At 35.7% G+C, this 11845-nt stretch overlaps 1 protein-coding gene across 1 annotated transcript in view; it reads left to right on the forward strand.

Moving 5' to 3' along the window:
• The window catches only part of SLC16A7 (solute carrier family 16 member 7), an 89316-nt gene extending 79116 nt beyond the window's left edge, over positions 1-10200 (forward strand). Inside the window, exons 3-4 of the mRNA XM_007950067.1 lie at positions 3945-4763; positions 9932-10200. Coding sequence (XP_007948258.1) covers positions 3945-4763; positions 9932-10200 — 1088 coding nt within the window. The remainder of the gene's footprint in view (positions 1-3944; positions 4764-9931) is intronic.
• Positions 10201-11845: the final 1645 nt, after the last annotated feature.

An 11845-nucleotide genomic window follows, 5' to 3' on the forward strand; every position in this document is an offset into this window, starting at 1 on the left:
CCACAGGTGTGGGTTCAATTCCAGACCTGAAGGGCAGCTAGGGGCCATAGTCTCAGTGGTTCCACGAGGCTCTATCAGACCAGCAAACCTGGTCCCCCTTTTTTTTTTTTTATTTTCCTAAATGATTTTGTGCCTAAGGCACTTGACTGCTAACCAGAAGGCTGGTGGTTCAAACTCACTAGCCACTCCTCGAGGGGAAGGTTGGGCAATCTACTTCCGTAGTGATACTGCCTCAACAACCCAAGGAGGGGTCGCTATGAGTTGGGGCCGACTCGACGGCACATAACAACAACAACAACAAATGATTTTGAGTTTTGTTGCATATTGTTCTCCTTCTCTATCCAGAATCTCCTACATAGATCCCCCTCCAAGTTGTTGACAGTGGTAGCCGGGCACTATGTAGTTCTTCTGGTCTCATAGTTATATAGGCTGAAGATCATATGGTGTACCAGTCGCTTGGGCTAATTTTTTCCATGAATCTTTAGTTTTCTTCATTCTTCTTTGCTCTGGACGAGAGACCCAATCAGATGCAATCTTCAGAGTATTTTAATCTATTATATTGAAATTTTAGCTACAGATTGCCAAACTCATTTCAAGAATAAAAGCAAATTACTAGACAAGTTATTTGCTACCCCATAAATGTTAATAGGAAAACAGCTTTGTGGGTATTTTTTTGTTTGTTTCTTTTTCTTTTTTTTTTTTTTACAGTTGAACTCTTTATTCTTCAGGCAGGTGTGATGGTATTATGGTTACAGGTTTTCTGGTATCTAAATACTTTCATTTTAAAAATTTTATTTTTCATTACTTATTTAGAATATCAGGAGCTCTGGTAGTGTAGTGCCTAAGACCCTTGACTGCTAACCAGAAGGCTGGCAGTTCAAACCCACCAGCCACTCCTTAGAAAGAAGGTTAGGCAATCTACTTCCATAGTGATACTGCCTCAGAAACCCAAGGAGGGGTCACTATGAGTTGGGTTCGACTTGATGGCACATAATAACAACAACAACAAATTTAGAATATCTAACTTCTCATTCAGAATATGTTAAAATGTTAAAAATAGTGTGAAAAATGATGTTTTTCTTGAAACACTTTTTAAACTTTATAATAAACAACAATAACATAATAAAATTATTGCTATGTTCTGATCGATAGTAGATCTCTAGAACTGTATCTTTTACTCAAATGATTCTAGTGTTTTAAAAGCTCTATGAGGCACATTTGTCACTAATACAAATATTTTGAAATGGCATTTTGTCATTTAGTTGTTTCTCATTGTAGACATATATATGTTATATATTGACATATTATCATTTATGTCTGTTGACTCAAATTGACCTGTCAATTTCAATCTATTTTTATTAGCTTCAATAATAAATTTCAATAAAACATCTACAAAGTTTCAAGAAAAATTAAATTTCAGTATAGACTAATTTTTTTCCCTTATGTCCACAGATAAAAAGGTAAACATAATGATTTTAGAGCAATCTAACCATATACACTTATGTATTATTTAATGAAAAATAAATGAATATTACAGCCTACAGTAATAAACCAAACTGACTACCATCAAGGCAATTCTGACTTCATAACACCCCTATAGAACTGCCTTATAGAGTTTCCAAAGCTGTAAATACTTATGAAAGCACACTGCCTCATCTTTCTCCAACGGAGCAGCTTGTGAGTTCAAACTACTGACCTTCTGGTTAGCAGCAAAACTCTTTAACTACTATGCCATCATATTTCCTTACAACTTATAATAGTAATGATGTTAAAATCATTCTCTGGGGGGAGAAGGATCAAGATCGAGATCAGAAGCTCAAGGCTGATTCCTATGAAGCGAAATCAGCCACCACCTTCCAACCTTTTTAGCAATTCTAACACCACTGTACCTTCCACAGCAACTCTCATCTCTGTTGGGTTTGATAATTCATTGCAATAGCCACACAGAACTCACAGACAATACTTGTGATTATGGGGTTTATTAGGGAAGGAGTAAGTTATAATTCAGGATCAGGAACATTCAGAATACAATTCTTTGATCAGGACAGCCTTCCCTCAGCCCTACTTAGACAAGTGTTAGACAGCTCTTTTAGCTTTAATGAGAGGTGCCCAGAGAGGCACCTTCCTCTACCAGCAAGCCTCTTGCCCAGAGACAGTCAACTTTTTCACTGCATGGGCAAGGAAGCCCATTACTCTGTCTTGTGCTGTTCTCTTGCCTCTGCTGCCTCTGTTGCCATTTCTCTGCTGCAGCTGCTGCTGCTGCTGCTTTTGTCTCCCACTGGCTTTCATGTCAGGATTTGGATTCACAGGACACACTGTACTCCTAGCTCTTCTTTCTTGATGATAGTGAGATCCCCCATTTTTTGCCTCTGGGATGGCTTTTTTTAAGCTTAGTATGATGGTATAACAGACCAGTCCCCATGATAGCGTTCCATACACCTTATTTGCATGGTCCTACTCACACAAGGGTGCCATGTACCTTATTTACATTATTAACAAGCTATCTGGTCCCGTTGGTAGGCCACAAGCACCTCGCATTTATGTAGTCCCACTTAGTCATTTGGTGGAAGTCTAAAAGAACATGGCTAGAAGTGTCATATTAAGTAATTCACTGCATCACAGTGCACAATGGTTTGAGTCAGATTCAGGTCTTAATTTTACATCTTCTATATATTTTACCCTACCTGAGTAGGAAATAAAACAAAACAAAACATAAAAAAAAACTCACTGCCATCGAGTCGGATCCAAGTCATAGTGACCCATCCTTGGGTTTCTGAGGTGGTATCACTACAGAAGTAGATTGCCCAATTTTCCTTCTGAGGAGTGGCTGGTGGGTTTGAACTGCCAGTCTTCTGGTTAGAAAAGTCAAGTGCCTGAGGCATTATGCCATCAGAACTCCTTGAGTAGGAAATAGAAGACTACAGCCCACTGCCATAAAGTTGATTCCAACTTATAGCAATCCTATAGGACAGAGTTGAACTGCCCTATAGGGTTTCCACCTCGGAAGAAAGATTGGGCAATCCTACTTCCATAGTGATACTGCCTCGGAAACCCAAGGAGGGGTCGCTATGAGTCGGGGCCAACTCGACGGCATATAACAACAACAACAACAACATAGGGTTTCCAAGGCTTTAATCATTTCAGAAGCAGACTGCCTTATCTTTCTGAACTAACCTTTTGGTTGGCAGCTGAGCAGTTTAACCACTGCATCACCAGGGCTCTTAAGTTCCCTAGACAGTGAGAATTTGTGACTCATATTAAGAGTCATCTTTAATCCCTGAAATAAGTATTATATATTTCAAGCAGAAAAATTCTTTATGTTTAGTTAACATACGTGTGTATCTATTTATATGAAATGTGTAATGTAAGGATGCCAAGCATGAAATTAATGGTATGCATTTCTTTTTCTATTTTTATTGTATAATGTTGAAAGAAATATCTCTGATGAGGTATAAGATTGTTAATAAATGATGACCATTTTAGTCTGGTTACATTTTTTTAAAATTTACTCTGAGAGTAAAATGAAGTATGTAAATGATTACATGCCTTCTAGCCTACAAAGAATAGCTCTATTTCTTATGTACATATATATATATATACATATGTGTGTCAATATATATTGAATGATAATTTATCTGTGGAATTAAATGATTTTAATTATGAACTAATAATGTTGCTCTAGTTTCAATCTATTTTTTGATTATTCAAACATCAGAAGATGTTCTTGGTTTTATTTTTGTATTTTAAAATGAAATTAACATTAAACTGCCATATCACATGTCCAGTTATGAGGACCTTTTTGTGTATTTCTATTTATATTTATAATCAACACAAATTATTACTTGCAATTGCAGTTTTAGTTCAGCTTTACCACCTGAGTGTCTTTTGTGAGGAGCGTTTCTCCTTTTGTTTTGTTTAATTTCCTTTGTCTTTTTTCATTTCAGGTTTAGGTTTAGCCTTCAATCTGCAACCAGCCTTAACGATAATTGGCAAATACTTTTTAAGGAAACGACCTATGGCAAATGGATTGGCCATGGCGGGAAGTCCTGTTTTCTTAAGTACATTGGCTCCTTTCAATCAGTTTCTTTTTAATACTTATGGCTGGAAAGGAAGCTTCTTGATTTTGGGAGGTATATTTTTGCATGCCTGTGTGGCTGGGTCCCTTATGCGACCTGTTGGAACCCAACAAACTAAAAGCAAGTCTAAAAATAAGATTGGCATAAAAGGGGATGAAGCAAATGTGAAGTCAAGCCATAAGAATAAATCAACTTGGGAAAAAATTAATAAGTATTTAGATTTCTCACTTTTTAAGCATAGGGGCTTTCTTATATATCTATCTGGAAATGTTATTATGTTTCTGGGATTTTTTGCCCCTATTATATTCTTGGCTCCATATGCTAAGGACAAGGGAATTGATGAGTATTCTGCAGCTTTTTTGCTGTCTGTTATGGCTTTTGTTGATATGTTTGCTAGGCCTTCTGTAGGACTAATTGCAAACTCCAAACTTATCCGACCTCGAATCCAGTACTTCTTCAGTTTTGCGATCATGTTCAATGGAATCTGTCATCTGTTGTGCCCACTTGCTGAGGACTACACAAGCCTGGTGGTGTATGCTATATTCTTTGGCATGGGATTTGGAAGCGTTAGCGCTGTCCTCTTTGAAACTCTCATGGACCTTGTTGGTGCTCCGAGGTTTTCCAGTGCTGTGGGACTCGTCACAGTTGTAGAGTGTTGCCCAGTTCTTCTTGGTCCTCCTCTTGCTGGTAAGAATATTTCTCATCAAGGAAAGCAAAAAAGCATACAGTTAATATTTGTTAGTTGAGAATATTCTTTGCAGTGAATAATAAATTTTAAATAAATAATAAAATACCACTAGTTTGAATGACTGTGGGGTTGTTCAAGATTTTTCTAGATTTAAAAATTTTGTAATAAATTGACTTGAGACCTATATATATTTCAGAGGCTGAAACTAGGAACTTAAGTTAAACTGATACTTAGTATCATATTTTTACAGTTTTATCCACAGCAATTATTTTGTTCTTTTAAAATGTATTATCAGAATAAAATGTTACTTTCCCTTACCAGTGGTGAAAAGATTCCTCTTCTCCTTATGTGAAAATAAGTCAAAAATATAATATAACCTTCTCAATTATTTTTAATTAGTGTGCTGATAATATTATATTACTGTGGAACTTGTCACATGCCTGAGGAATACTTTCTAACATTACTGATGTTTGTGTGTGTTTGACATCGAGGCTATTTCTTAATACTAATAATATAAACATGCATCATATATATACATATATATGACTGCTAACCAAAGAGCTGGCAGTTCAAACCCACCAGCCACTCCTTGGAAGGAAGGTTGGGCAGTCTACTTCAGTAGTGATAACGTCTCGGAAACCCAAGGAGGGGTCGCTATAGGTCAGATCCAACTCAATGGCAGTGGGTTTGGTTTATATGTGTGTGTGTGTGTGTGTGTATGTATATAAATATATATGTGTACCTATATATACACATATATATACAAACATATATTTATATGCATATACATATATGTTGTTGTTATGTGTTGTCAAGTTGGACTTGACTCATAGCAACCCCTCCTTGGGTTTCCGAGGCAGTATCACTACGGAAGTAGACTGCCCAACCTTCCTTCTGAGGAGTTGCTGGAGGGTTTGAACCACTAGCCTTCTGGTTAGCAGTCAAGTGCCTTAGGCACTACACTACCATACACATATATATGCATATGTACATATATATGTGTGTGTATATATATAAATATATATGTATATATATGATGCATATTTATATTATTACTATTAAGAAATAGCCTCTCTCTTTCTCTCTCTCTCTCTCTCTCTCTCTCTCTCTATATATATATATAGAGAGAGAGAGAGAGAGAGAAAGAGATATCTGTATGTATGTTGTTGTTGTTGTTGTTGCCATAGAGACAATTCCGATTCATGGCAACCCCAAGTTTGCAGAGTAGAACTGTATTCCATAGGTTTTTCAAGTTGTGCCCTTTGGGAAACAGATTACCAGTCCTTATTTCTGAGGCAACACTGGGTGAGTTTGAGCTGCCAACCTTTTGGTTGTGCTTAACCATTTGTGCCACCCAGAGTGTGTATGTGTGTGTGTGTGTGTGTGTCTAGATCTGTGTCTATATTTATATATACTGAATGTAAAAGAATGAAGGAAAATTCATTCAAGATTATTCTTTATCAGATCCTTGTATTCCATACTTACGAACTTTAAAGATGTTCTTTAGATTTTAAGATCTGAAGTATTTTCAAAAGATGCCTATAAACATTTCTATGCTAAACTTCCAAAAGGAGACTAAGTAGATATTTAGAGGCCCTCCAAAGAAGACCCTCATAAATTGAAAATAATTTTGTGCATGAATGTAATCTGGTATTTAGAAAAATAAAAATGAATAATAGTCATCATAGATGCTTTAGATTCTTGTGAACTTCCTTATGTTTATTTGATGGTTTCCTTTGGAATTACAATTGTGAATACTTTTTGAAGTAAATTCTTGGACTTAGACTCAGTTCTGTTATCTAAACATGTGATTTAAAGACATGTGTAAGTGCATTTTTAAAGTTTAGACTTTGCTTAGTCTTAGACTTTAAATTTCATGGATAATAATATATTTTTTGTTTGCCAGTCGTTTTCAGCAATCACTACATATCTGTTTGGTCAATACTTCAGTATTCACTTAGACTCTTGGCCTGCCCCTAAGTGGGTCAGAGTAACTGCCAGGGAAGTATAAATTTTTCCCTGTACTGTGTTTAGATGATTTTTAAATTGTTTTCTACTTGACATCAGGCAACTATTTTGAAAGTGGAAAAATTCATCTTTCTTGATCTTAATGCCAACATTGAACTTCTGTCTATAGCTATTTCACTAATAAGCAATGCATCAAACCTGGGTCTAAATCCTGAGAGATACAGTTGTTGCATTTTCTGCCTGTCAGGGCTGTCCTCTGTGTATCTGTCATTATGGCTATACCATGCCAACAAAAACAATTAACAGAATAAAAACCAGTAGATTTTATATTTATCAGCCAGTTGACTTTGTTATGTAAGTCAACAATTGCCTTGTGTTTTTACACAGAATTGTTTTGATCAGATGGGTTTTCTAAACCAAATCAAACTCACTGCCATTGAGTCAATTCCTACTCATGGTGACCCCCTTTGGGTTTCTGAGGTGGTAAATATTTACAGAAGTAGATTGCCCAGTCTTCTTTCTACAGAGTGGCTGGTGGTTTTGAACTGCCAAACTTCTAGTTAACATCAAATGACTTAGGCATTACACCACCAAAGCTCTTTACATGAATTTTAGAGTCTACTTTATAAGGAGCTCTGAATGTTTTTTTTTTTTGTTGTTTTATTTTGTTTTTAAATTTTATTGTGATTTAGGTGAAAGTTTACAGAGCAAATTTACCTCCCATATAGCAGTTCACATACACTCTGTCTCATGATATTGACTGTAATCTCTCACAATGCAACAATTCTCCCACTTCCTCCCCACAGCCACTTCTTCCCTGTGTCCTTCCCTCCCATGCTCTCCTGCCCTGGAGCTGTCTCTCTCTGCATACACAGCCCTTCTATTCTCCCATAATTGATCTCTCCAAGGAGTGTATCTACCTAATGTAAATGTTCAGCTCATATGCCTGTCTTTTGTTTGTCTGGAAGCCACAGAATTGGATTCAATTCCAGACCTGAAGGGCAGCTAGGGGCCATAGTCTCAGTGGTTCCACCAGGTTCTATCAGACCAGCAAACCTGGTCCTTTTTTTTTTTTTAATGATTTTGATTTTTGATCCACATTATTCTCCTAGTCTATCCAGGATCTCCTACATAGATCCCCCTTCAAGTGCTTGACAGTGGTAGCCAGGTACCATCTAGTTCTGCTGGTCATATAGGCTGAGGATCGCATGGTATACCAGTTGTGTGGACTAATTGTTTCCTGAATGGGTATTTTTGCTGTTGATTCTCACTCAACTGCTGCTACTGCTACTACTCTTATTAGTAGAGCAGTAAAAGTAGGGAATGTGTGATTTTATTTTATTTTTTGCAGCTCAGACTTTCACTACTCCACTCACAAAGAGCAGGAGCTTTAGTTCCTGATGATGCTAATATATTCCCAAAACATTTAGAGAGCATGCTGATACTGTAGCCTAAAGTAATATTAACTCTGATGGATCCACAAGCCTAATATTTTGGGGGTTTTTGATTCATTTGTTAATTTAGAAGTATAATAATCATTGTTCAAATGGATATATTTCACTATTTTTAAGATGGAAACTTAAATAATGCAATTTCTATTATGTGTATGAATGTATCATACTTATTCAAATAAGCATATTTACCTAAATTATTTTATTTTATAGGAAACTTTGTTCAAATAGAAAATTTATTAAGTTTTAAATTTAATACTAAGCCACTTTACCAGAGATTCTGCCAAACACACAGGCTTGATTGGCCTATATCAGTATGACCTGGAATGCACATGATAATACAGATTTGTGCACACTTTTATTGTGAAGAATTATGATTAAGAATTAGATGCCTGTATAAAGAAGACAGAAAAGGAAATAAAAGCTAGAAAGCTAAAAGAAAAAAAAATCAAAATTAACAGTTTGTGTGGTTCCACGATAATTTTTATATGGTCTCAATAATCAAATGGAACAAATAGCTTCTTCCTCATTATTTTGGCCTTGATAATTTAGATTCAGATCAAGTAAAAATTGTGCTTAGCCTAAAAAGTGACATGGCACTTAACCAGGAGGTTGGATCAAGCCATTTTGCATAATTGTTAAGAATGTGAGATTCAGACACACATTGACTAGAGTCCATATTCTATCGCTTATTGGCTACGTATCCAGATTACAGGCATAGCTAGTCTTATTGTGCTTCACTTTATTATGCTTCCCAGATATTGCACTTTTTGTAACTTGAAGATTTGCGGCAACCCTGCATTGAGGAAGTCTGTCAGCACCGTTATTGCAACAGCATGTGCTCACTTTGTTTCTCTATGTAACATTTTGGCAATTCTCACTGTATTTAAACCTTTTTCATAAAACTATAGCACACTTAATAGACTATAGTATAATTTAAACATAACTACTGTTATTATTTAACCAAAAAATTCATGTGACTTGCTTTATTGAGATACTGGCTTTATTGTAAGGAGCTCTGGTGGTGTAGTGCCTAAGGCATTTGACTGCTAACCAGAAGGCTGGCAGTTCAAACCCACCAGGCATTCCTCAGAAGGAAGACTGGGCAATCTAGTTCTGTGAAGATTTACCACCTCAGAAACCCAAAAGGGGTCGCTATGAGTTGGAATTGACTCAGTGACTTCATTGTGGTTGTCTGGAACCGAACCCACAATATTTATGAGGTATGCATATATTTCATAATAGTCTTGTAAGAATTAAGGGAGATATTACAAATAAAGTGCTCAGTTTAGTGCTGGACATAGAGTATTTAATAAATATTAGCCACGGTCAGAAACTTCTTACAGCCTCTGCGTCTTACCTAAAGAGTGGAATGCTTCTCTCTTGTTGAAGAGAAAAGGAGACATGGAGACAGTAAAGTGATTTCTATGTATAGAACAATATAAATCACACATGTATATATTCATAGATATACATGCAAACACTACATTCCTAATATACCTTGATTACATATTTATATTGGAGAATCTAGTTTCTGATCAATTTAACCTATTAGTAATATAATGCTGCAAACTTCTATATATGCTTTTACTGTGCATATGTAGAAGCCCAAATCTAGAATGTTTTTCCCTTTGTTAAAAGTCTCATTTAATGTTAATTTAAGTAAGCAATAGTTACACATTTTGTCTGGCAAAGAAGTTACTTGAAAATGTTCATCATTTTTTATTATTATCTTCTTTGTCTCTTAGGTAAATTGGTGGATGAAACTGGAGAATACAAATACATGTACATGGCCTGTGGAGCTATTGTGGTCTTCTCGAGCATGTGGTTGCTCATTGGCAATGCAATAAACTACAGATTGCTCGACAAGGAAAGGAACTTGGAAGAAGCAAAGAAGAAAACACATAAACTTGAGTCCAAGCAATCTGTACCTTTGAACAAATCCAAAAGTCTTGATGTTAATGTCAAAATTTCAGGAGCACACAATTCTCCCTCAGAAAGAGAAACTAATATTTAATAAGAATTGCATCTCTGATTTCAGTGTTTATTACTTTCCTTAGGGTCATTTTTCTTCTCAAAATATCGGTAAGGTTTTCTAGTTGAGATGAGCAGTTAGAATTAAGGAAGGAGATGATTTGTTCTTCAATAGCAAATATTAAATTCATTTTTTAAGATTTATTTGAGCAGATAAATTATGAGATTATGCATATAAAAATATATGCAGTGAGCTTATTTCCATACGTGACTTTGGGTGTTATGGTTAAAATACTAATTTTAAAGTCTTCCAGTGACTGGTGGTCTTGGTCATATAGAGATCTGAACCTCAAATCCTGGGTTTAAGTAGTTAGCAAGAATGTTTAATTCCATAAAATGATTGTCTCCAAATTGTATTTTTTTATTTGGTATTAAAATATATAAGTAAATTGAGGGAAAATCAATCCTTGCCTCACACACATTCTCTCTTACATGCACTCAGTATCTGATGAAGATAAGACAAATATGTTCAAAAAGAATATTTTCATAGTAATTTTTTCAGGTAAAAAAAAAAATCCATAGGAACAAAAGAAATGTGTTTGCAGACTACAGTGTGGGTTTTAAAGCTAAGTACATGGGTGTATATGAATGTGGTCTTAATTAGAAAATACCTCTGACTACTATAAATAAAAAGTGTTTGCTAATATGAAATAAGTTTGATAAAGAAAAGAAGGTAAAAACCTCCATTTTAAACCACTATTTCCAAGTATCATTAGACTTGATTAATCCACGCACATGATTTTCATTGAAGTGGGGTCATTTAGTACCTGAAACTAGCAAACAGAACTCTCAAATATTTTCAGGAATCTTATCTAACATGTCAATCAAATGAAAAGTCTAAATGACTCACAACAGTAAGCTGTGTCTATCAGTTTTGAAACAAATTTAGTATGTAAACAAGCAAAAAATAAATGGGAGTTTGAAGCAGCCCTCCATCCAGACTCACTGCTACTGAAACCTGTATACAAATGGCTGATGGCGAATTTTTCCCAACCCCTAGAAGTAATCTGAGAGTTACTGTTATGTACAATCCATTTTAGTAAAGCTGATGAAGAGTAAAAATCCAAACTCACCGTCATAGAGTCAATTACAACTCTTAGCAACCACCATTGGGTTTCTGAGGCTGTAAATGTTCACGGAAGTCGATTGTGCAGTCTTCCTTCCCTGGAGTGACTAGTGGGTTTGAACCACCAAACTTCTGGTTAGCAGTCAAATACCTTAGGCACTATCCCTGCAAGGTCTGTCAGCTTCCACTCCACAGAATACAACAGCAAAAAACAGAAAATACAGACTTTTAACTTAATCACTGATAATGCCTCCTATTATAAGATTGGCAGCACTTGAAAATTCTGCTCTCTGCTGTTAACCTTTTTGCTGCCTGTAAGTATAACTGAACCAAGGGACTGTTAGAGAAGGTTTTTTTAGAGATGTATGTTGTATGACTTGGAAATATAGGTATGGTTTGTACCATGATAGCAAGAAGCTTGTAATATTAAGCCCAGGTTAAGTTAGCAGTTTCTCATTCTCATGCTTATGTGAAAATGTCTGGGAATCTGAATCACTCCTGAATACAGAAGCATATATTAAGTATGCTTTCAAGACTTTAAGTATCATCTTCAGTGAGAAAA

The sequence above is a fragment of the Orycteropus afer genome, unplaced genomic scaffold, assembly GCF_000298275.1.
Source record: "Orycteropus afer afer isolate SDZICR_OR568_19922 unplaced genomic scaffold, OryAfe1.0 scaffold00261, whole genome shotgun sequence".
Taxonomy (NCBI): domain Eukaryota; kingdom Metazoa; phylum Chordata; class Mammalia; order Tubulidentata; family Orycteropodidae; genus Orycteropus; species Orycteropus afer.